This window comes from Hyaena hyaena, unplaced genomic scaffold, assembly GCF_003009895.1.
Source record: "Hyaena hyaena isolate Hyena2069 unplaced genomic scaffold, ASM300989v1 scaffold_63, whole genome shotgun sequence".
Lineage (NCBI taxonomy): Eukaryota > Metazoa > Chordata > Mammalia > Carnivora > Hyaenidae > Hyaena > Hyaena hyaena.
In genome coordinates this window covers 2426729-2452700 of record NW_024080695.1, presented here as the reverse complement: position 1 = coordinate 2452700, position 25972 = coordinate 2426729, and the positions used below count along the sequence as shown (strand labels likewise).

General features: G+C 55.3%; 2 protein-coding genes across 13 annotated transcripts in view; both read right to left on the bottom strand.

Moving 5' to 3' along the window:
* AFAP1 (actin filament associated protein 1) overlaps positions 1-10765 on the bottom strand; it is a 134962-nt gene extending 124197 nt beyond the window's left edge. For both annotated transcript variants that reach the window (XM_039232087.1, XM_039232086.1), the window contains exon 1: positions 10639-10765. The gene's annotated coding sequence lies outside the window, so the exon portion shown is untranslated. The remainder of the gene's footprint in view (positions 1-10638) is intronic.
* Positions 10766-22516: 11751 nt separating this feature from the next.
* ABLIM2 (actin binding LIM protein family member 2) overlaps positions 22517-25972 on the bottom strand; it is an 84824-nt gene continuing 81368 nt past the window's right edge. For 8 of the 11 annotated variants that reach the window (XM_039232101.1, XM_039232100.1, XM_039232097.1 and 5 more), the window contains one exon: positions 22517-24248. In XM_039232101.1, coding sequence (XP_039088032.1) covers positions 24135-24248 — 114 coding nt within the window. In that variant the 3' untranslated portion in view covers positions 22517-24134. The remainder of the gene's footprint in view (positions 24249-25972) is intronic. The other 3 variants (XR_005528432.1, XR_005528431.1, XR_005528430.1) reach the window with 2 other exon arrangements.

Genomic DNA, 25972 nt, shown 5'->3' with positions numbered 1-25972 from the left:
GTGTCCTCATCAAACACCCACGAGGAGGCCTGTGTCCTGCCCCCAAGCAGCCATTTCTGTGCGCTCCTTCTGCTGGAATGTTCCAGACTGGCTGACCGCCCCAAATCTAACTCTACCCACTGTGGCTAAAAATACCTAGTGTCCGGAACAAGAATCCATCATTATTACTACTTCTGTTTCCTTTCCTTAATACTTTTTATGATTAAAAAGTGACCCCAGGGGCGCCTGGGTGGCTTAGTCGGTTGAGCGTCCGACTTTCGCTTAGGTCATGATCTCGTGGTTCGTGGGTTCGAGCCCCGCGTCGGGCTCTGTGCTGACTGCCAGCTCAGAGCCTGGAGCCTGTTCAGTCTGTGACTCCCTCTCTCTCTGACCCTCCCCTGCTCACGCTGTCTCTCTCTCTCTCCTAGAAATAAAAAAATATTAAAAAAAAAAAGTGACCCCAAAAAGGAAAAAAGGAGACTTCTCAACGCTACCCACTTCAGCAGCACCACAGGCCACATGGACGGGCGCCATCCGCCAGCAGCGCTCCGCTTCGAGCAAAAGGAAACGAGGAGCTCACTGGCGGCAGCCGCACACAAAAGGGGGCGGATGGCCTGAGGTTTGCAAAGTGGGGGGCACAGCTCAGCTACAACATGCACGGGAAAGAAATGTGTTGGAAGACGGTGTCTGAAAACATGCAAAAGCTGTGTTCTAACGCCTCCAAGGATTGAAAGGTCATTTCTTTTCCATATTGGAAAACAGATAATGGGGCTGGAAAGTAATTCTTGAAACTGCTATCCAATATTTCAGGCTTTGTTAGATAATCAAACTGAGAAGCCATTTAAAAATAAACCTTTCCTTCAGGATGTGGAGCATAATAAAACCACATCTGACCACATCCTCAAAACAAGAAAGGATGGGACTTTTTTTTTTTTTTAATATTTTATTTATTTCTAGGAGAGAGAGAGAGAGAGACAGCGTGAGCAGGGGAGGGTCAGAGAGACAGGGAGTCACAGACTCTGAAACAGGCTCCAGGCTCTGAGCTGGCAGTCAGCACAGAGCCCGACGCGGGGCTCGAACCCACGAACCACGAGATCATGACCTAAGCTGAAGTCGGACGCTTAACCGACTAAGCCACCCAGGCGCCCCAGGATGGGACTTTAAAATATATATATGGGGGGCGCCTGGGTGGCTCAGTCGGTTGAGCATCCGACTTCAGCTCAGGTCATGATCTCACGGTTCGTGGGTTCGAGCCCCGCGTCGGGCTCTGTGCTGACAGCCAGCTCAGAGCCTGGAGCCTGTTTCAGATTCTGTGTCTCCCTCTCTCTCTGACCCTCCCCTGCTCACGCTATCTCTCTCTCTCTCACTCTCTCAGAAATAAATAAAACACTTAAAAATTTTTTTAAAATAAAATACATATATAGGGGCATGTGTATAGTCCCTACATATAGTAGGGACACTAATACATTAAGTGTCCTACTGCTGGTTTTGGCTCAGGTCATCATCTCAGGGTTTCATGGGCTTGAGTCCCAGGGTTTTCACCGACAGCACAGAGCCTGCTTAGGATTCTGTCTCCTCCCTCTTTCTGACCTCCTCTTTCTCTCTCTGTCTCTCTAAATAAGTATTTTTTTTCAGGAATCAGAAAGGAATACTTAAAATTTAAAAGAATTATAGTAATGAAAAATTCATAGAAGGGTTTAGAGAAAAGATTTAAGAAATTTTCCAAAAAGGAAAACAAAAGACAGAGAAAGTGGGGAAATCGAAGGACGCAAAAGACCTGTGGGGGGAGGGGCTTCAATGCTCAGAATAAAGGACAGGCGTCCGTGGATAGGACAGACTCACCAAGTGCCCGACACAAGGAACTAAAACAAGACCCACATCATGGTGTTACCATCACAAAAGTTCCAAACACCAAGAACAAGGGCCTAAAAGATGATGCAGAAGAAAACGCGAGTCACATGCAAAGGAAAGGCTGTGGACACACTGGCCATCACACTGGAGGCCGGAATCTGAGCACTGTCTTCACAATTCTGCAGGAAAATGCTTTCTAGCCCAGAACTCTACACTCAAATGACCAATAACATGGAGAGGAAAATATTCCAACATTATATAAGATCTCAACCATATATATACGCATATATATACATACTACATATATATACATGTAATATACCATACATACAAGATATATACCATGTATATATATACATATACTATATACCTATACGAGATATATGTATATACAGACATACTATATATACATACATGACACATACGTACATACGTATACTATATATACACACACACGTATACATACTATACATATATATATTCTTTGACAGTTACTAGTGGATATGCTAAACCAAAGTAAGAGAGAAAACTTAAAAAGGAGGGATCCTAACCCCAGAGCGAGCAAAAGGAGCTCTCAGGGTGACGGGGAAAGTCTAGGACGACCGTAGCAGCAGACCTAGCAAGCAACCAGTGGAGAAGAAAGGCAGCAGGATGGGAGACTCACAAGAATTATCCTACGAAAAGGATAAAATGGATGATTACCCAGTGCCTGTGGATGTACTGGGAGGAGATTACATTGCTGGGGTGAAGGGCAAATGAAGCACAGATACAAAGAAAACTAAGCAAAACAAACTCTAGGAAAAAGAAAAGAAATGTAATCAAAATACACTAGACATCTCAGCTGTGAGTAACGTTTCCACAGTTGTAATGAGTGCCTGCTGCTGAATTCTTCAGCAGAACCTCTGACATAATCACACAGGGAGCACAGGGCGGAAAGAGGTGGCGGTGGGAGGAAGGGGTGGGATAAGTGACCCAAATCGGCTTCTAAGTAGTAGGATGTTCCACACAGGCACAGTCTAAAGGAAAGCATTAAAATGATGGCCTCTGAGGAGCAGGAATCAGGGTGGAGAAGGGCGGAGTAGGTGATTGCTCTGTTTTTGTTCTAAGTCTCCCAGAACTTTTGACTCTTAAAACTATGCGCCTGTATAACTTTGTTCAAAACTATGTGCCTGTATAACTTTGTTCAAAATGAGTATTACATTTTTAAACAAAATCTGATACTCAATATCACATTGAGCATAGGTTCTTAAAGTGTCTGGCACCCAACCCCGTTGAAAATGAATGGTATGGGGCGCCTGGGTGGCTCAGTCCGTTGGGCATCTGACTTTGGCTCAGGTCATGATCTCGCAGTTCAAGAGTTCAAGCCCCGCATCGGGCTCTGTGCTGACAGCTCGGAGCCTGGAGCCTGCTTGGGATTCTGTGTCTCCCTCTCTCTCTGCCCCTCCCCCGCTCATGCTGTCTCTCTTATAAATAAATAAACTTAAAAAAAAACAAAGAAAATGAATGGTAAGCTGGAACTCCTCTCCCCGCTAAACACTGCCACAGACACACAAAATGTTTGCCCAGGATTACCAGCAGTTCCTAAATTCCTGAAGGCCAGCTTAAAAGCCTTATTATTCTCAATTCTGCTTTCTTACAGGAAGTTCACTGCAAATCAGAGCTTGTCATTTATTGTAAAAGGGAAAAAAAAATATCCTTAGGAAAAACCATTAAAAACACCTACGCGATCAACTGTGGTCACGCTTGATCTTAAGTATAAGTATGTGGTGATCGTCACCAGTTGCTACCTTGACCACAAAACACACCTCATTCCTAACTATCAATGCAAGTGCAAACTTTGTTTATTGGGCTTTGCCTCAGCCTTGAAACAGACTCTTCAACTCAGGAATGTGACTCCCTGTTGGGTTGACTCAGCTGTTTCCATTCTAGAAATGGATGCGGATTCATGCACTCTCTACCCCATGGGGTCAGAGTTCTTGTGTAAGCCCTGAAGAGGCAATGTCCCAAAATGCCCCACGTGGGTGGCTTTCCTTTTCTTTTTTCTTATTTCAACCCCAGTTAGTTAACATATAGTGTGATAATGATTTCAGGAAGAGAATGTAGTGATTCATCACTTACATACAACACCCAGTGTTCACCCTAACAAGTGCCCCTTCTTTTTAAGTTTATTTATTGTGAGAGAGAGACAGCTCAAGTGGGGGAGGGGCAGTGAGAGCAAGACCGAGAGACAGACAGAGAGAGGATCCCAAGCAGGCTCCGCGCTGTCAGCACAGAGCCCTACAAAGGGCTCAAACCCACGAAACCGTGAGATCAGGAGCTGAGCCGAAACCAAGAGTCACATGCTTAATTGACTGAGCCACAGAGGCGCCCCACGGGTGGTCTTGCTAATAGAGGAATTACTCTAATGACTTCTTGGCAAAAGGTCTCTAATGAGAGAGGAGCACTTCAAGACTCCACAGCACAAGAGCTACTTGGCTTTTTTTTTTTTTTTAATGTTTATTTGTTTTTGAAGGAGAAAGAGAGAGACAGTGTGAGCAGGGGAGGAGCAGAGAGAGGGGGAGACAAAGAATCCAAAGCAGGCTCCAGGCTCTGAGCTGTCAGCACAGAGCCCGACGCGGGACTCAAACTCACGGACCACGAGATCATGACCTGAGCCAAGGTCGGATGCTTAACCGACTGAACCACCCAGGCACCCCAAGAGCTAGTTGGCTCTTGACTGACCTGTCTCTCATACAAAAAACCCACCCCCAGCACAACAGCGACTCAGAAGAACTGAGTCCTGTCATTTAATAGGAATCTTAACGGCCCTGCCAATTTGCTTAAAATTTTGGTGCCTTAGTTAACTTACATATTAACTAGGATGCCGATAACTATTTGATCAGACGTTGTCCTAATGCGGTCAGCTCATTGTGGGAGGCAGAATGCTGGCCCCAAAGGTGCCCAAGCCCCAATCTCCGAACCTATGACTAGCTCACATTACATGGCCTCGGGGCTTTGCTACAGGCCTTGGATGCGGAGGCTACCCTGCACTACGGAGGCGGCCCCTCTAATCACATGGACCCTTGATAGCAGAGCACTTTCTCCGGGTAGAAGAGATACGGCAGAGCTGGGGCTGGCTTCGGTCTCCGTGCTGCTTCTGGGCCCAGCGGGTTGTGTGCAAGGACCAGAAACAAGAAGACTCGAGGAGCTGAGGGCGGCCCTCCGGCCGCCAGCCAGAAAGGAAACAGGGGCCTCAGGCCAACAGGAACTATACTCGGCCGATACCCTGAATGAGCTTGGACCCAATCCTCCCCGAGCTTCTCCAGGAAGGAACGCGGTTTTTTGCCCGGTGAGGCCAGAGGCTAACTTCTAATGTAGAGAACAAGAGATAACAAAGCCATGCAGTTTGAAGCCACTGACGTGGCCACATCGTCACAGCAGCCACAGGAGGTGCATACAGTGGCAGATGTGACAGCAGTGTGTCTGTCAAGAGTAAATGGACTTGAAGAAATAGGCAACACATTGCAGACCTGTTCTGAGAAATGCAGATTTGGGGAATTACAAAGTGCCCAGAACATTCTACAGGGGTAATTCCCTGCCCTTCAACTTCTAAACATCCCAATGCCTGTCTTGCCTGATAAAGTCTAGGTGCCACGTCGGAGAATAAATGCTGGCTGTGTGCACCAACCCGGCCCCTGAACTCTCCTGCATACCTATGGCGGCACTTAACCGCACTGCACTGGAATGACCCCCACGTCTGCTCCTCCCACTGGACCGTGGAGCCCCAGCTCTTCCCACAGGAGTCGCCGCGCCCCAGCTTGTATTTCCACAACTGCCACAGCACTCGGGCGTGTGACAGGTAATCTGCATACACGCCTGCTGAGCTCTGTGACCATTGCACTGTCACAGCAGCCAGGTTCCTTGAGGGCTGGCGCTGTGCTCTACTAGCCTCCGGATTCCTCCCACTGCCGTGCCTGGGGGCTCAGAGGCGCGCAGGAGTTGGTGGGAGGGAAGAAAAGGCGGCGGGGAGAACGAGAAACTGGGCGGCACTGTGGCTCCCACAGCGGCCTGGCCCACGGAGAGGGAGGCCCGAGAAGACCCTGCTGCTGGGATCAGGCTTGCCCGATGCCCGCCGCTCTCTCGCGCTGCCTAATTCAAATGTGAGCGGGGGAATCCTTTCCTGCCCTTGACCTCGGACTGCCTAGCGCCTTTTCCTGCCTCGACGGCACACTGAGGCACTGCAATGTCAAGAAAGTACGCTTGGTTACAGGAGCACCCATGGGATCGCATGAAACCGACGATGCTGGAAGGCCACGTCCACACCCGCAGGAGTCTTGCTTCCAGAAGACGAGTGGTAACTGCATGCGGTGTTGCCCACAAAGGTGATTTCCAGAATATCATGGTCATAAAAAAAGGAAGCACCAGCAGGTCTTTAAAGCAGGGTGAATGAGGCTTTGTGGGGGCCCCTGGGTGAGAGGAAGGGGTCCTCTCTTCCCTCAGTAAAGGACAAGACAGGGCAGCTCTGAAACACACAGTCCACACTCCACGTCTCCACCGCCAGGCACTCCACTCACGAGTGACTCCTTCCCATCGGGTCCATGGACAAGTCCGGCCGGCTACTAATGAAACGGTCTTCTCGACAGAAAACAAGCATTAACTGGTGACGTTTCGGGAGAACGTCACTGCAGCCTAAGGACACCGCAAAGACGGCACAGTGGAAGTCCTGAAGGCCCCTCCTAGCGTGAAATCACTCACAAAACAGACCACGTGCCGCAAGTAACGAAGCACTTTTTTTTTAAGAAAAGGCAGCAAACCGAAAAAAGGGACAAAACTCCTATTGCGTTAAGTGAAAACTCTTAATTCAGTGGCACCGCGGGCAGACGGCTAGCCCCTATTTTTAACCCCTGTAATCACCCAAACAAGAATAGCACAGAAAACTGTGTATCCTTTCTACAGACAGACATGTGGCTTTCGGTGACTCCAGCGAACCAAATTCCCGTCTTCCCAAACAGATACATGGAGAGGAGATTAATAGCTTAAAGGGTTAATTACTATGTTCCTTAGAACTGGAGTTTCCTGGGGCGCCTGGGTGGCTTAGTCGGTTAAGCGTCCGACTTTCGCTTAGGTCATGATCTCGCGGTTCGTGGGTTCGAGCCCCGCGTCGGGCTCTGTGCTGACTTGCCAGCTCAGAGCCTGGAGCCTGTTTCAGAGTCTGTGACTCCCTCTCTCTCTGACCCTCCCCTGCTCACCCTGTCTCTCTCTCTCTCTCTCTCCTAGAAATAAATAAAAATATTAAAAAAAAAAAAAAAACTGGAGTTTCCTTCCAAGGCATTTAACATGGGATGTATGTCTCGTAAGTAACAATTTTACGTAAGTAACAATTTTACACCGCGCTTTTCGCCTTTTCATCAAGCCGCATACACCTACTCAAGGCACTCGCCAAATTCCACTGATTTCAGACTCCCCAAATGAAAGTCTCTGCCAGAGACTGGGACATACAGAAGGCCGCCTCCACACAGCACTCAAAAGATCAACTGGATGTTCCAGACACGAGTTCTGCTCCCGCCAACTTCATTAAGGAAAACATCAAATGAATCTGATACGGTGGAGATGTTGCAAGTACAGCAGAGTTATGAATATGCGCAACGACAGCAAAATGCTGCTTAAGTCTCCACCCGACACTCTGGTCCTTAGACCTGAGATCAAGTATACGCCCGTGCGACTAACGCTCCGGAGAAAACGAAAATACAAGAACTTCCACTTTGGAATCTACGCCTTCAGAGATCTCCGTTTCTTATACACGCCTGCTAAGAGAACGTTCCTCGACTCTATTCGGTTGGAAGAACTGAAGATGTAGGGCTAACAAGTTTCCTCCCTCGATTGGGACTTCGGAGGGGAAGAACATGAAGCCGCGAAGGAGCCGCTTTGCGGGAACAAGCAGGATCGATTCTGGAGCCAGAATGAGGAGGAATAAATATAGGAAGTACTCTATAGTCACCGGGCAACACACACTAGGGAGAAACAGCAAATATTATTACTCTCAAAACCCTCTGGAGAGTTGAAGAATTGCAGACACTAACTCACACCTAACATCCGGAACCACAGTACAGAAACAAAGATCTCTCATTTAAATAATACCTCTTCTTTTTAACTTTTTAAAAATATTTATTTATTCTTGAAGGATAGAGAGACAGAGCCCGCGTAGGGGAGGGGCAGAGGGGGAGACACAGAACCTGAAGAAGGCTCCAGGCCCCCAGCTGTCAGCAGAGCCCGACGCGGGGCTGGAACCCACAAGCCGAGAGATCATGACCTGAGCTTAACCGACGGAGCCCCCCGGCGCCCCCTAAAGAACACCTCTTCTCAGCTCTGCATACACACTGCCCACCTCCACCAGAGCATTTGTCGAGCTGTACTACTTCTGTCCTGAAGACCACAGGGGGCACAGATTTCCGGGAAGGCTTTGCACAGGAGATGCTGCCTAAACTGGCAGGTGAGAATGGGTAGGCGGAGCGAGGACAGCAGCTGCAGGTGGGGGGATGGGAAGAGCTGAACACAGAGAAGGGTCTACACTGCTAAGCTGGGATTTTATAAAAGCAGCAGATGCACGTTTAGCCCAACTTCGTCTGGGACTGATATTTACACACTCTTGTCCACAGAGAATCTCAGTTTGGCCATTAGAACCACTTCTGCCTGCGCCTCAGCCTTCTGCCTTGGAGCAGAACAAAACCCCCTTGAAAAGAAAAGCCTGAAGCCTGTCAGGCTTGAAGCCTGAAGCTCAAGGGCCCAGCTTTGCATCCCCCCGGCGGGGGGGGGGGGGGGGGGGAGTCATCCCCGGGACATATCAGAGCCTCCACTTTATTTAAGTGACGGAGCATCGGGCTGGAATCTGGGTTTCTCAGTCCACAACCTCACTCACCCTGGCTCTCCCTTTGTGCCTTTGTGGACTTGACCTCTAACTGTAACTGCCTTGGCCTCATTCCGTGGGTGGGGATTCGCCTCCTTCAAATGCGTTTTCCAGCCCGCCAAATTCTTGTGAGAGTTTGTTTCGCTCTCCAGGCACTGAGAGCTGCAAAGTTAAATCTGGCTTTTCCAGATTTTTTTTTTTCTTCCCAATCCTAACGGAAGAAATCAAGAAGCGCCGGGCAGAGGGGCTCGGCTCCCTCCAATCAAAGCCTGCTCTAGCGCCGGGAGCAGGAAATGCCCGGTCTCACTTGCACGGTCCCTAGGCGCGGTCCCTAGGCGGGCGCGGTGACAGCCTCGTGCTCCCCCGGGACCCGCCGGCGAGAGGGGTGGGTTCCCCAAGTGCAGCCCTGCGACACCACTCCCCATTTCTGCTCATTTGGTGAGGGGGGGAAAGGCAATCAAAGAGGGAGTCAGCTGTCCTACCCGGGCCAGCTGTGCCGCACGCACGACCTCTACACCCCACCCGCGGGTGCCCTCACCACACAGACCACCACACATACCCTCACAGGGCTGCGATCACAGCCCTTCCAGCCCCGAGGTGGGGCACGGGACAGGCGCACTCTCCCAGCTCGCAGGGGGGCCGGGACACCAGGAGTGCGGGTCCACAAAGGGCCTCCCGTGGGTAACACACATTCACTTAACCAGTCGTGGGGGTAGGGGCGAGAGAAAGAGCCCCTCACTCTCAGGGGGACCGGGGCCTCCGGGGCTCACAGTCCAGGCGATCATCCTCAGGGAGACACACTATGCCGGCCACACCAGGCGGAGGGATGTTCCCAACTCCCCAGCTCAAGGGCCCACGCAGACCCGCCATGACAGACACAATGAACCGGCCACACCGCAGAGGGAGACAGAACCCGCTCTGAGAGGTCAGAACCCCTGGCGCATCCACGCCGGGGCTTCGCAGGGTCGCAGCAGGCGCAGAGTCCCCTGGGTGCCACCCAAGGCAGAGACAGTGCTCGCAGCCTGGACGCGTGGCCGCGGGGCCAGTCCCGGTCTTCGACCTACTAGGCTCAGGCGGGCAGCGGCCACCTCGGGCTGCGACCCCGCAGCGCTGCGCTTGGACCTGCTACACCCGGCCCCGGGGACCTCTGCCACGCGGGACTCCGGCCGACCCCGGACCCCCGCGCGGCCCTGAAACCCGGGTCCGATCGACGGACCCCCTCCCCCCCGCCCGGAGGAGGACCTCGCCCAGTCCCGGACCCCCGCCGGCCCGGAACCCTTCCCACCTGGGACCGCCGCCAGGCCAGCCCCGCCGCTCCGCCCCGAGGCCCCCGTGCAGCCCCCGGCCTCCCACCGGCCCCGGACCCTCGCTCAGCCCCGGAACCTCTACCTGTCCCGGGCTTGGTCGGACCCCGGGACCCCCCGCCCAGCCCCGAGACCGCCGTCCAGCCCCTGTACCCCACCGGCCCCGTACCCTCGCTCAGCCCCGGAACCCCTGCCCGCCGCGGACGCCGTCCGGCCCCGGAACCCCCGCCCTGCCCCGAGACCCCAGTCCGGCCCTGGACCCTCGCCCAGCCCCGGAACCCCTGACCGCCGGGGACGCCGTCCGGCCCCGGAACCCCCGCCCTGCCCCGAGACCCCCGCCCGGTCCTGGACCCTCGCCCAGCCCCGGAACCCCTATCCGTCCCGCGCTAGATCCGACCCCGGGACCCTCGCCCGGCCCCGAGACTCCCGTCCAGCCCCGGAACCCCTGCCCGCTCCGGACGCCGTCCGGCCCTGGAACCCCCCGCCCGGCCCTGGACCCTCGCCCAGCCCCGGAACCCCTATCTGTCCCGCGCTAAGTCCGACCCCGGGACGCCCGTCCAGCCCCGGCACCCCTGCCCGCCCCGGCCTCGGGTCGGGCCGGCCCCGCCGACGCCGCCTCACCTCAGGCCACCGCCTCAGCGGCGCTCGCTCCGGGCCGAGCGGAACAGAGCCGAGCAGCCCGCTGAGCTTCGGCCGCCGCAACAATGGAGCCCCGGGGCGGGGCCGCCTGAGCCGCCGCCTCAGCCCGTCTCCGGCTCGGGATCGGGCTCCGCGCGGAGCAGCAGCCGGCGGCAGGCTGCGGCCAGCCTCGAGCACCGCGCAGGCGCACTCGCCCCACCCGCTCCCCTTCGCCCCGCCCCCCGACCAATGGGGAGGAAGCCACGCGCAGGGGGCGGGGCCGAAGGAAACAAAGGAGGGGGCGGGGCCGCTCCGGGGCGGGGCTGCGGGGTCCGGCCGGAGTCGGACCGGTGAATCCGCGGTGCGGTCCGCTCGGAGTAGGCCTGGGCCTGGCGGGATGTGCTCGGCCGAAACCCAACACTCAGGCTTGTAGGGTTGGCCTGCCTTACAGAAGGGGAAACTGAGGCCCAGGGAGCGAGACCACCTGCCGCCCCGAGTCACATAGCCCCATTCACTCATTCATCTTTTATTCATTCGACAAACGTTTCGCAGCAAAGAAGCTGCGCCTTAGGAGTGGCACGGAGGCAAACTTGGCCCTCCCCTGCCAGGCCAGAGATTTCTGGGGTCCCTTTAACGCAATGTCGAAGAGCCAGGAACAGAGCTGTTATCCTTTCCTGCCTCAAAGCTTCTGTGGTTTTGCTATTTTGGACCCGAAATACTCTCCTTCCCCCGCCCCCACCCCTACCCCACCACCACCCCCATCATCCCCGCGGTATTCAAGCACGGATAGTCTGTAAAACCTCTGTCCTCATCGTCGTATTCCATCTTTTGGCATCGTCTGCCCCGCCTTCTGGGTTTTTCTCTAACTCAGTAGCTGCTGCTCCTCACGTCTCCGGGGCCCACGCCCGGCTCTGCCCGATCCCGACCTCTCAGGGTGTCAGGACGGCCCGTGGCTCGGGACACATGCCCTTCTGGTCGCCGTGGACTCTCTTCCAGAAAATGTCATGCTCTTCCAGGCTGACCTCTCCCAGACCCCCAGGCTGGATGACCACAAAGCATCTCAAACTTCCCCCCGCTAAAACAAGCGCTTTATTCAACACCCCGCCCCCTTCCAGGGCCTTTCCATCCACACAGTCGCTGGAGCTGAAATCTGAAATCTGCAATCACCGTTGAGTGTCTCATTGCCCTCACTCCCTCACACGGTCCCTCGCTGCATTGCCACTCGGTCACAGCACCAGCTGGCCTTGCCTGAGTGGGCCCCCCTCCCCCCCACCCTCAGTGATGTGTGACCTCCAGGACAGGCAGGAGGCTGGCTCTGATTGATTTCTGCGCTCACAACAGAACCCCAGTGCCCTGAGGCACTCAGGGAAGGCGAATAGAATAGATGGATACATGGATATGGTCCCAGCTCCTTGTGATGAGGTTTTGGGGTGACGGTGGGGGGTCCCAGAGCCGACGACCAAGAAAGAATTCTCAAAGACGTCTTTGGTGCTAAAAGGGGATTTTATTAAAGGACGGGGACAGGGCCCTTGGGCAGAAAGAGCTGCGCTGGGGTTATGCAGAATGGCTGGTTTTATACCACGGAGTTGGGGAGGTCAAGTCAAAAGGGAGGCCCCCAGAGGGACTTTGATATGCTAACGAGGACTCCTAAGATACCTGAGGCCTTGCTATTGTCAAGCTAAGATCGTTGTTTTCCCTCTACTAAGGCATTATCATTACGACCGGAGGGGGTTCCTGGAGAAATGAAATACTCTGCATTTGCCTCAAGTATTTATTTGTCAATGGGCTGCAGGTTATAAATAAATTTAATTTTACCTGCCGTTTCCTTCTGCCTTTGTTCCCCACATCACTATGGATGTTGAGGCTCCAGGAAACGGAGTCTATAAGTGTCTGGAGATTGGGCTGTGGATGAGAGTGCCTTTTTCTTGTAATTCACGAAGATATTTCCCAACTAAGATCTTCGTAAACCCATGTCCTGTAGGATTGTGAGCTCTATCCGTTGGCCATTTGTTTTCTTTCCTTTCCTTTGTCCTTGGGCGGCCCGGAGCGCCTGAGGAATATCACACACCTCCCACTGGGGGCGGGGGTGCACTGGCTAGCACTCTGTCCTCAGCCCTCCTCAAGCATGCAGAAACACACTCACGCACACACACAACCGCACACACGGACACTACTGAAAGCCTTACTTCCAAGCCGATTTGCCAGACCAATTCCTCCGTGAATATAAGAAGCCTCCCTGCTCCTCTCCAGCCTGGGTCCCATAGTGGCCTCAGGATGTCCTCCAAGAACAGGGAAATAAAATCTCTGGGCGTAAAGTAGTCACAACAAAGGACGGCCCCTCCAGGGCTTCAGACCTTTGCACACGCTGCGCTCTGCCTGACACACTTTTCTCCCTGTATTAGCCAACTCCGAGTGACCCTTCCAGTCTCTCCCTAAATGTCACTTTCCCCGGGATGGTAAGTACAACCATACCTTAAGGTGACCTCCAATGAGTCACACGGAGTATGATCCCCTGCCCTGAGGGCAGGAGAGACTGTGACAGCTTCTAGCCAATACAGTGTGGCCAGCACGATGGGGCGTCACTCCCACGGTAACATATTACTCATCTGCACAGACTACAGAGTGAGGGTATACTTGCAGGCTTTGAAGACGCCACCTGCCACACTGCGTGAGGTGGCCTTGGGGGAAGCCCACCTGGCCAATACTCTGTAAGACCTGAGGACACTCCAGCCAACAGCCAACAAAAAGCCAAGCCCCCTATCATGCAGGCCCGCAGAAATAAATGCAGGAATCAACCTGCATGAGCTTGGATGTGGGTTTTCCCCGAGTGAAGCCTCCACGTGAGAATGCAACCCAGCCAAAACGTTACATGAAGCCTGGTGAGCCCTGAGCAGAGGACCAGCTACAGCGTGCCAAACTCTAACTCACAGAAACTGAGTTATGAAATGTGTGCATGGTGGGGGCGCCTGGGTGGCTTGGAGTGACCGACTTTGGCTCAGATCGTGATCTCACGGCTCGTGAGTTTGAGCCCCACGTTGGGCTCTGTGCTGACAGCTCAGAGCCTGGAGCCTGCTTCGGATTATGTGTCTCCCTCTCTCTCTGCCCCTCTAAACATTTAAAAAAAAAAAAAAATTTTTTTAAAAGAAAAAGAAATGTGTGCATGGTGGGGGCACCTGGGTGGCTCAATGGGTTGAGCATCCAGCTCCTGATCTCAGCTCAGGTCATTATCTCACGGTTCAGGGGATCGAATCCTGTGTCAGACTGTGCTGACAGCATGGAACCTGCTTGGGATTCTCTCTCTCCCTCTGTCTCTCTGCCCCTCCTCTGCTTGCTTGCTCTGTCTCAAAAAAAAAGGAAATACATGGGTTTTTTTTTTAAAAGGATGCGTTAGCAGCTTTTTAAAAATTTATTTTTAAGATGTATTCATTTTTGAGAGACAAAGAATGCGAGTGGGGGAGGGGCAGAGAGAGAGAGAGAGGGAGACACAGAATCTGAAGCAGCTCCAGGCTCTGAGATGTCAGCACAGAGCCTAATATGGGGCCCGAACTCATGGACCATGAGATCATGACCTGGGCTAAAGTCAGATGCTTAACCAACTGAGCCACCCAGGTGCCCCAGAAATAATTTGTTTAATAGTTAAAGAAAAGAAAAGAAAGAAACGTGTGCATTGTGTTAAGCTTCTACATCTGTGATAATTTCTTATGAAACAACAAAAAACTAACAGCAAGTCCCAACCCCAGTCTCCAGTACACACATTCACAGCAGCCTTACTTCTTTCTGGTATTCATCACGGTTAAGGTATTTGTTTAAAGCCTCTCTCTCGCCCCTAGCATTGAAAGCCCCATGAGAACGGGAATGGAATTGTCTCGCTCCCCACTGTGCTCCAAATGCCCAGCAGTCTGGTTGTAGGGCCGTTGGCTGGGGAGATGCATCGGTCAGCTTGCTGGCTGGCCCTACTGTGCCTTCCTACCCCTTTTCCTTGGCCATACTCCATCATACAGACCTGAATAGTGTCTTGTCTTCTGAGCCTCCCTCACAGCCTGAGGTGACCATGTGACATTGTCCTGGCCAGCGAGACCTGGTGGAAGTTGGCAGAAAGGTTCCTCGCAGTGGTGCCCTGGGGCCAATTTGGAGCAGACCTTGAGAGCTGATTGTTCATTGTTTAGGAATTTGGCAAAGTCACTTATTAAACCAAGCCGCTACTCAAAAATTAAATTATATAAACTTACAATTCAAAGTGGTATCAAAATCAAAGATCAATAAATATTCGAAATCCACTCCTATTTTACTGCGGTTTATGATTATCTGTGCTACTGAGGATTTTATATCTACCGTATGACAGAAATTCTATATGATGTAGTGCTACTGTCATCTCTTCTCATGGCTGCAGCCAGCAATGTCCATTGGTGGCTTGAAATTAGATACGGCAGGAGGCTTTATGCCACAGAAATTGGTAATGACTATAGATCAGGACTATCTTCCTTCTTCCCATCCCCCCCAGAAAGCTGGTGAGTATGGATTCACCAGCGCACCATTCCTCTCCAGGGAAGGTGCTCCTCTTTGAGAAAAGGAATAGACACAGCTGGTGCTGCTTTTTCTCAGCAGCGGAGATCATTACCTTTGGACACACATGTGGTACCTGGACCCACAGCAGCCACTTGACGATGACGAGCAAAGTCGGAATTGGAGAGATCCCGACGCTTCGGCCCTGGAGTCACTGAATCAAGACAAGGAATCGCCTACCTCCAGGAAAAGCAGTTCCCCTCTCTGTGTAAGCCAGGGCTAGCCAATTTTTCAGTTACTTACAGAATTATTATTTTTTTAATGTTGTATTTATTTCTGAGAGAGAGAGAGAGAGACAGCAAGAGCAGGGGCAGGTCAGAGAGAGAGGGAGACACAGAATCCAAAGACAGGCTCCAGGCTCTGAGCTGTCAGCACAGAGTGCAATGCGGGGCTCGAACCCACGAACCGTGACATCATGACCTGAGCCAAAGCCAGACGCTTAACCGACTGAGCCACCCAGGCGCCCCTGCTTACAGAATTCTTAACTGACATATATAGCGTTCAACAAATGTCCGTCACATGGAGCAACTCAGCCCCATCTCCTTCCTCGTTAGCGGCCCCATGATCACGGACATGAAATTCACCAGCCACTGAACCATTCCGGGCAGGTTTCATAGCTCCGACTATCAGAAAGGTTTTCCCTATAGGAAAATAAAATGTTGGGACCTCAGAAAATAAACCCAATCCTTGTTGGCCACCACAATCCTCCTAATATAAAAAGAACATGCATTCAATAGGCAAATAAATCGGGGCTCATTGACCCCAAAGTTGGACCAATGCTCTCTATGGAAGCTCCTGACCTGATTTGATGCTGTGAAGGGCTACTTGTGGGGTTCATGACCTGAGACCTCTTCCCAGACTTTTCTAGTAACACATCTCTTGAGGAAAATACATGATTAGGAACTATGTATATGCCAAGGTAAGCAGCATTTCTGTGACACCTTTGACGCAGCCTTCCTAGATTCTGGGGACTGGCGAGATCAAGGGCCATCCCTGGCAGCCGGGCACCCATGGGACATGTGGGCCCAGCCTCGCATGTGACGTCAGCTCGCCAAAGCAGTCATCTACAGCCGTGTAACAAATCACCCCCACAACCAGCAGCTTATAACAATGGACATTTATTATCTCACAGTTTTTTGTGGGTCAGCAATCCAGCACGGCTTAACAGGGTGCCTCTGGCTCACGAGCCCTCACAAGTCTGCAAACTGTTGGCCAAGGCCATGGTCTCCTGGGAAGGCTTGACCGGGAGCGATCTGTCTCTAAGCTCAGCCCTATGGCTGTTCGCAGGCGCCCCTCCGTTCCTCACTACGTCAAACCTACACAGGGCAGGTCACGTGGAAGCTTGCTTTCCTCAGAGCAAGGGAGGCAGAAGCCACAGACGTTCTGCATCCAGTGCCATTGCTGCTGGAAACCAATGTTAGTTTGTTTGTTTGAACCTTAAAAGCAGCCGTAGAAAACAGATACCATCATATTCTGGGGCATCACATTAAGAATTACAGCCGACTGGGGCGCCTGGGTGGCCAGCTCAGAGCCTGGAGCCTGTTTCAGTCTGTGACTCCCTCTCTCTCTGACCCTCCCCTGCTCACGCTGTCTCTCTCTCTCTCTCTCTCCTAGAAATAAATAAAACATTAAAAAAAATGTTTATATGTTTTTAAGAGAGAGAGAGAGCACAAGTGGGCACAGGGCTGAGAGAGGGAGACACAGAATCTGAACCAGCTCCAGGCTCTGAGCTGTCAGCACAGAGCCCGACGCGGGGCTCGAACCCACAAACCGTGAGATCATGACCTGAGCTGAAGTCGGACATTCAACCAACTGAGCCAGCCAGGTGCCCCTACAGTTGACTTTTTTACCAGAATTAATTGAAGTCAAAAGAAAACAAAAGTCTTATAATGTGAAAAAGACAACGTGTCGATTCAACTCCTCGCCAGCCCCCCCCGCGCCCGTGTGTACTGTCTTCAGTCTCCTTCATGCACACGGCTTACTGTGAAGAGAACCACCTCCCAGCTGCCCCCAAGCACGTCGCCCTCTCGCTCTGCCTGGCGCCTTTACCAACACCGGTCTATCAGGTTAACGCGGTGGCGTGGCGTCTTGGAGAAAGCATATGTTTGAGAGTGAAGACAGCCACCCCTGGAAAACCAGCTCTAATGCCCGTATGACACCGGTGAGTCTCCGAGCTTCTCTGGAAGCTCAGTAACCATGGCAGTAAACGGTCTACGATACCTGCTCTGTTGGATTTTTCGGAGAATTAAATGAGATAACATATATGAATGCCTATCACATATTAGGCACCTAGTAAGTTCCTTTCCTGGACAAGTCTGCTCCTGGCAAACTCCTACTCACTCGTCAAGACCCAGCTCAAATATTACCTCTTCTGGGGGGTTGTCTGAGCTCCCCAGGAAGAGCCCCCACAGGGTCTTGCTGCTTCCTAGACATGCACTGCCGTGATCTATTTCCAGGTCTGTCTCTCTCCAAGCCCCTCCGCGCAGGGACTGCCCGATTCGCACTTACCTCCCGGCCCCCACAAGGTACCTGGCTTCGTAGTATGTATTTATTTGACCGGAAACAATTTGGGGTCAAAATGAGTTGTCTGGACCTGAGCATCTGTCCATCAAAAACCAAGAGGCATCTCAGCCTGCCTGCCTGCCTGCCTGCCTTCCTTCCTTCCTTCCTTCCTTCCTTCCTTCCTTCCTTCCTTCCTTCCTTCCCCGTCCAACACGGAAGGACTCCCCTCCCCCAGGATCGAGTCAGTTGCCACCGTCTCTGACCCCCCCTCGCCCCGCATCGATCAGCACCCAGATCTTCATGCATCCCAATGAGCCCTCCGCCTCATATCTTGCCCTCCCAGCTACTGGCCAGAGTCCCTCCCGCATTCAGACCCGGACACGGAGGGCCCGAGTGTGCTCAGCCCCGGTCCCCGTCTGCGCCTGGTCATCTGCCTCTTCCACCGTCACACGTTCCGTCCCATCCGCAGGCCCGCATCGCGCCTCAGCCTCGCCGTCTGCCCTCCCCCCCTCGGCCGCGGCTGCACCACACCCGCCTGCCGCCCTCCCGGTCCTGCTGCCCTCCTCAGTCACCCCTGTTCTCCATCCTTCCTCCACCAGACACGGGAAGTCCAAGTGCACACAAAGCCAGTGCTCCGCTGGGTCCGCTCTTCTCACTCTGCGCCGTCCCCAGGGATGGCTTGGGAGGGCCCGTGAGGCTGGCCATCCTCACAAACGCCCCTGCTGGCCACCTCCAGCCACCGAGCCTCAAGCCCGTCGGCCGGGCTGGGCCTGGGGCACCTCCCCCAGGCGGCCCCGGGGCAGCCCATCCTGACATGCTGTTCCGCACCCCAGACCTGCAGCCCCCCCGGGGGTCCTCACTCCCCAGTGTCCCCAGCATCCGTCCCATTGCCCTGCAGGGAGCGGGGTCCCACCCTGTCCCCCCCCCCAGCCTCCAGGTCCTGCCCGCTGTCTGTCTGGAACCCACGCCCCCCTCAGCCTTTGTGGTTCTCCCCAGAGCTATGGCAAAAACATGCATACCCTTCTTCCTCCCCCGGCCCGGCGCCTCCAACCTCTTCTCCCCCGGACAGCTCAGGGCAAGGGAAGAGGGGCAGACGGGGCACCTGGGGGCTCGGTGGGTTCAGCATCTGACTTCAGCTCAGGTCACGATCTTGTGGTTCATGAGTTCGAGCCCCGCGTCAGGCTCTGTGCTGACAGCTCGGAGCCTGGAGCCTGTTTCGGATTCTGTGTCTCCCTCTCTCTCTGACCCTCCCCCGCTTATACTCTGTCTCTCTCTCCCTCAAAATAAAGAAACATTAAAAATTTAAAAAAACAAACAAAGGAAGAGGGCCAGAGACAGCGCTCTAAGAGCAAACCTCAGAATTCCTTCCCTGGGAAAAGCACACGTTTTGGTCTGGGAAGGCACTGGAAGGGAAGGTTAGGGGCGGCTCTAGGCCACAGGCGGGTGGGCTGAGGGAGAGAGCTGCACTGCTCCGGGCAAGACCTCACCGGCAGGTGCATTTGGGGTACCCAGCGGAGGGGGCGAGCCAGTGCCCCAGAAGCTGACCTCTCGACTGAGCTCTTGATTGTAAGGCAGCTGCCCCTCAGCCGAGCTGGGGTCTGGGGGAAGTCACAGCCAGTCAGCATTGAAAGAGACGACCACAGAGATGGATGGACTTACCCCCATCCCCCCGCCCACCGAAGAATGGGAGATACCTCCCCGCTGCCTGTTGAGCCTATCTGAGTCCAGAGAGTGACCATAAACCCCAACCGAAAGGCTGTTCTTTTATCTACTTGTCTAGGCCAGAAAAACATTTTGGAGGCATGTGAAAGACCACCGAGCTCTGAGTGCAGAGAAGGTAAGAAAACACTGAGGCGGGTGAGAATGACCGGCTACTGGGCAGGACAGACCGTGGGCCCGCCCCTCCCCCAGCTCAGGGCCAATGTGTGAATTTGTGAGGAACACAGTTCAGTCCACAGTACATTTCCTCCTCTTTTTTAAATTAAATGTTTATTGGGGCGCCTGGGTGGCTTAGTCGGTTAAGCGTCCGACTTTCGCTTGGGTCATGATCTCGCGGTTCGTGGGTTTGAGCCCCGCGTCGGGCTCTGTGCTGACTGCCAGCTCGGAGCCTGGAACCTGTTTCGGATTCTGTATCTCCCTCTCTCTCTGACCCTCCCCTGCTCACACTCTCTCTCTCTCCTAGAAATAAATAAAACATTAAAAAAATTTAAAAAAAAATAAATTAAATGTTTGTTTATTTTTGAGAGAGAGCGTGCCTGTGAGTGGGGGAGGGGCAGAGAGTGAAGGGGACAGAGGAGCCTAAGAGGGCTCTGAGTTGTCAGCACAGAGCCCAATGCGGGGCTTGAACTCACAAACCCTGAGATCATGACCTGACCTGAAATCAAGAGTCGGATGCTTAACTGACGGAGCGGGCCAGGCGTCCCAGTACATTTCCTCCTCTCTGAGGTCGGGGACAGTGTCTTTTTCATCTCTGTCTTCTCATTCCCAGCTCAGTGAATATTTGCCGAGGAACTAGGTTACCTGGACGGAAGGAAGAGTGACAACAGTTGGCGGAGGGGGGTCATCTCATGGAAGTCTCTGCGGAGAAGATAGCATCTCAGCTGGGTATTGAAGGATGAATAGGAGTTTGCTAGTTGGGGCATTGCAGGCAGAGGAAAGGGCCTTTGCAAAAGGCACTGTGTTTGGGAGGGAGGGAGAAGCGGAGGCTTGAGAAACAAGGGTAAGTGGGGACGAGGGAGGAAGAATCTGTGGAGGGAGCCGGTGGCCAGGGGGTGCCCGCGAAGGAGGCAGGGAACGGGCCCCGGGGGCCCCCCAGTAAGGTACCCAGGCAGGGGAGGGTACGGGCAGGCATGTGCTCCAGACAGACTGCCGTGGGCTCTTGAGATGGGATGGGCCAGCGGGGATGATGTAGAGAGATGTTCAGGGAGCAGAGGCAGGAAGCGCCGTCAGCAGGCAGGGCTGCTCCGTGGAACTTTGGGGAACGTCGTCCAGATGAGGAACACTCCCTGGACCTCATGACTCAGAGGGAAGAAAAGGGCGCCTCTGTTAGTCAGGAAGCCGAGTTCCGCGATAGCCCGGCAGCCTCTGGTGGCCACTAGGGAGGCACTGATCTCCTTGCTGGTTAAGCTCTTCCGAAGTGTGCTCACCGGGGATGTGCCCCTCCCGGGGGGACTGTGCCAGGTCCCAGAGCCCCCAGCACAAGTGGGCCACCTCTCCGGACACCAGGGTCCCTTCCACCAGGAAGGTGGGGGCCGGGGAGGGGGACACGAGGGGCTGGGCACCGGTTCTGCGATGATCCTTACGTAGGAGGCGGGCTTCCACTCTGGAGGGCAGCCCGGGAACTAAGAAGGACCCCCCCTGGGGCAAGCACAGCGCCCAGAGGGCTCCAGCCTCCCTATCAAATAGCCCAGCAAAACTCCGGGGCCACAGAGCCTTATTGTAGAACTGTCAGCCCACCTGGCTTCACAGGTGGCGGAGGGAAGGGGTCAATAAACAGAGGCAGGTGTGCGGACCCTGAACCCCAGCACGGGCCGGTGCGGATTTCCTAAAGGGCCGCCGAGGGGGCCTGTCCGACGTGGGAACTTCCGAGCTGAGCAGAGCCCAGGAGGGAGAGAAGGGCCTTGCCTCGGGCCGGGGGCCTGCTGTGTCCATCCAGGGAGGGGTGAGCGTCGCCTCGGCGTGGTCAGGGCGACCACGTGCCCCAGTCTGCCGGGGACTGGCCAGGCGCACGCCAGCGTTCCATGGGCGCCAGTGAGGGAGCCACCTTCCACCCCGCACGGGCCTCTGGTGGCAACGATTCTGTGACCACACCTACCAAGATGGCTGACCGTGTACATGGAGACCAGCTTTTAGGGGGAAAACCTGAGGGGTGCGGAAGCCCTAAGCCCCATAAGATGGGGCCCCAGGGCGATGAAGAGGCCGTGAAGGCAGGGCCCTCACCAGGGACTGAGCCCTTATGGGAAGGTGAGGCAGATAAGAAAGGTGATCTCTGGCCACCAAGTGAGGACACAAGCAAGAGGCAACCAGGCGGGGAGCGAGCTCTTACCGTGCAATCACGCCGGCTCCTGGATCTGGGTCCTCCAGACTCCACCCCTGTGAGAAGTAAGTGTATGGGTGGTTGTTTAAGCTTTTGTATACTGAGTAGCAGTATATTGACTCTGGGCGGTCAGTCTTCTGAACAAAGTAGAGGTGAGGAGACGTTTAATCCCAGAACAGCGTTGGTAGTGGGTGGGGGGAGGGGCAGACCTGCCGGGCCCTCCCACCAGGGAGCCCTACCTGCATTTCTCTTCCCTTCCTGAGCCGTGTGCTCCAGCCTTAACCAGCTATGGAAGTTTCCAGAACCTGGGAGCTATCTCCACCACGCTGTGTCTGTTCCTGCTGTTCCCTCAGCCTGGAATGCCCTTCCCTTCACTGGCCTCTGGGAACGCTTCCTCATCTGTTGAGCTGTTTGGGAAGCACTTTCTCAGGGAGCCTCTGCTGACCTCTTGGTATATGGAGGGGGGGTGCTCTAGAGGGTCAGTCTTGTCTCTGCTGGTTGGTCTCCCCAGCCCGACAGAGTCAGGCGTCAGCCCCACACCCCTCTTTATCACTGGTGTCCGGTGCCAGCTGGCAAGTGCTTCTGACTTGCTGCCCTGCGAAAGGGGTGTCCTCTGGCGCCCCCACGCAGATGGGGGTGGCGCCCCCACGCAGATGGGGGGTCCCGCCCCTAGACGCCCCGCCCTGCCCTGTGCCTGTCCACGGCCAATGCTCTCAGCAGACGGACTCCCCAGGCGCCAGCCCGTGCCGTTAGAAATGACACACGTTTATGAGAAGTGGCTTTGACCTTCACAAGTTAGGATACACCGACCTTTATTTTTCCAGGCTCCCCTGGGAGCTGACATGACATTGCACTAATGAGAAAACGGGGGTTTCCAGTTGCTCGGGCTCAGACTGCTAAATGGAAGGAAGCGCATTAAGTGCTACAAACTCCCCGTCCCTGGCCAGGCCGGGCGGGGGAGGAGCCGGTGCGCGACGCGGGGTGCGCAGCGAGGCTGGGAGGATCTGGGGAACGCTGACTCACAGACGGGGCGGCCAGGACACACAGAAAGACACTGCTCCACAGGGTACAGGGAAGACAGACTTTGGTGACACCTTCCTACTGAGTCGTCAACCTCTCAACCCACTCTGCGAGCCACCCAGCAGGCACCGGCCCGTTACCAGGCGCGGACGCCTTTCCGCTGGGGGCCCTCTGCCCGGCTCGGGGGTCGGAAAAGGGGGGTGTTCCCCTCCTCCTTCCCCAGCGGCCGCTGCCCATCCCCGGACCTCGCACGCACCAGGCTGAGGTGGGCACCACCAGCCATGTCACAAAAGGCCACACCAAGAGCTACGATGGGTACTAGGCTGGGCGCGTGGAAACCCTTTGTTCTGGGGCTTTGGCCATCGGGGGAGAATGTTCTCCCTCCCGGATGCGGAAAATAACGGCCAGGCAAACAGCGGTGGCTACATGTCACGCAAACTCACAAACAGCGTTACGTGGCCGAGGGCCGCCCTTAAGGGCACCTGTGCGGCAGGGGAAAAGGAAGAAAAGCAGAAAGAAAGCAGACGAGGAGCCGCGAGCGCTGGGGGTGCCGGGGAAGCGGGACCACACAGGTCCCAAGAGCGGGCAATGAGGCTGGCGGCGCCCCCTTCCGCGGGACCGTGCGCTGAAACTCTATATACGTCATCTCATCTTTAAGTAGGCTATGCTCTTTAATAAAATAAAAACTTCTGTGTTACTTTAAAGATATCATTGAGGCATCTGGGGATGGTTCGGAAGAAAACTGCGGTGTGTGGAGGCCCCGGCAGAAGGTACCCTGTCTGGTAGACGGTCGTCCCTAAAAACAGACTCGTCACACACGGCTGCAAAAATCATGCACCCCACGCTTCGCTTCGGGCAGCCCTGGGCGCTCCGCACCGTGCTCCCTGGCCGGGCCTGTCTGCGCGCAGGGCTGAGCCTCCCCGGGGCTGAGCAAGTCGGGGAGGGGGGTGCGGAGCAGGCGGCCACACACCTGTGATTGTGTTGCGCCAGCGTCTGCCACTGACAGACCTTCCTGAACCCCAAGTCCCGGGCACCTCTGTGCCCTCCCCCCTACCAGGGCCTATCACGGGGGCTGGGGCACCTCACAGGGGTCAGGAAGGGGGCGGCGCACGGTGTTCCTCAAGCCCCTGGAGCATCTTTGCAGCGCCTCCGCGAGGCCAGGCAACAGCGGGTTACAGGAGAGCGCGAAGCAGGGCGCCTGGGCTCGGGGCTGGGGCAGGAGCGCCGCTGGCAGAAACGCGGGGCCTCCTCCTGCCCCAGCCCCCCCTCCCCGGGGGCCCACCGCCCGCCCCCAGGGACACAGAGAAGCCAGGGCCAGGCGCGGGAGGAAGGGTTCTGCGGTCGCGCCGGCTGTCCCGCGCTCTGCCGCTGGCGGCCGTCAAAACAGCAGGGCTTTCTTCTTGAGGTCATTCCTCTTCCAGAGGGCCAGGCGGTCGAACTCCTCCACGCTCATCCCAAACACTTCCCGGAAGTCCTCAGGCGACAGGTGCCTCTGCAAACAGACCGGGGACCCAGAGAGGAGCAGTTAGCAGCAGCGACCCTCTGCAACTCTGTGCCGGCGGGCCAGCTCCGTCCGCACCGCCGGGCCGTCCGGAGGCCGAGCCGGCATCCAGGACGCAGGGGGCTCTCACTCCCAGGTCCCCCATGCCCTCCGCGTCCCTGCCGTCCCCACTCGGCAGTGCGCGTGAGCAAGTGCAGAGAAAGAGACGCGGGCAGGGGCCCCACTCTGCACACCCGTGTTCACGGCAGCGTGATTCACCGAGGCCAAAACATGGAAACGACCCAACGGAGGCACAAATGCATCCACAAAACGTGGTGCAGGCACATGGGGGGTGTCGTTCGGCCATAAGTGGTCATGGAGTCCTGACTCGCGGGGCAACACGAAGCAGAAACGCAGCAGGAGGCGTGTGAAGGAGGCACGTCCTGTGTGGCTGCAGTGCTGGGGGGCGTCCAGAACCGCAAGGACCAGGGACCGGTGCGCGCCTGAGGGGGCTGGGGAGGGACGGGGCTGGGGGGTGCCAGCATCTCTCTTTGCGGTGGGGGGTGGGGGGTTTACAAATGTTCCAGAACCAGGTCAGGTGGTGGCCGCACAACTCGGTGAAGCTACTAAGTACCACTGATTGTGTACTTCAAAGTGGTTACAATGGGGCATTTTATGTGACTTACCCAATTCTTGCCCCAAATGCATTTTCCTTGACTCTGACACTAAACTACTCGTGCTAAAGGTTGTGATGAGCAGGGGCACCTGGGGGGCTCAGTTGGTTAAGCGTCCGACTTGGGCTCAGGTCATGATCTCGGGTTCGTGGGTTCGAGCCCCGCGTCGGGCTCTGTGCTGACAGCTCAGAGCCTGGAGCCTGTTTCCGATTCTGTGTCTCCCTCTCTCTCTGCCCCTCCCCTGCTCACGCTGTCTCTCTCTTTATCTCAAAAATAAATTAAAAACATTTAAAAAGTTGAGAAAAAAAAAAGGTTGTGATGATCCCAAGAGGCGTGGATGTGAGGATGTCGGGTCCTCTGTGGAAAGTACACACGTCAGCCATCACCAGTCACGGCTTCACAGAGATCACGGCCTCGTGTGGCGGGGGTGGGGGTGGGGTGCAGGCCGGATGCCACCACGGTCCACGAGACGGGGCTCAGGACACCGTCCGTCTTGTGCTGGGCACAGGAGGCCCTCCTCGTTGGGCCCAGGCCCAGAGTACTCAGGGCGCGTGTGCGTGCGTGCACACACGTACACACACACACACACAGACCCGCACAGAGATGCACACACAGAGACACAGACACCCCGTCAAGCGAAGTCTCTGGCAGGAGGACGCCGGCAGCTGCCCGCTGCGATCTTGAACTTGCAGAGTGGAAGGGTCCTGCCAGAAACGCCAGAACTGAACCGGCCGCGCGGCGTGGGCCCGGCGTGCCCAGGAGCCCACGGCCGGCCCACGGGGACACAGAGCCGTCATCGGCCGACAGCACCCCCATTCCATCAGATGGGGACACGGGAGGCCAGGCCAGAGGCACTGGCACGCTTCTCAGCACCCGCGGGCTGCCGGGTTCCTGGCCCCGGTGACAGGCGCGCGGGAACGGGGATCGCTCAGAGCCCCAGGCCGCTGTCGGGCAGGCGTCCGCCTTCTCAGCCGTCCTCAGCGGACGGAGCACGGGGAGGTCTGGGACGACTGGACAGGTGCCCGAAGGTGGTCCCGCAGAGCAGGAAGGGATCCCAAGGGT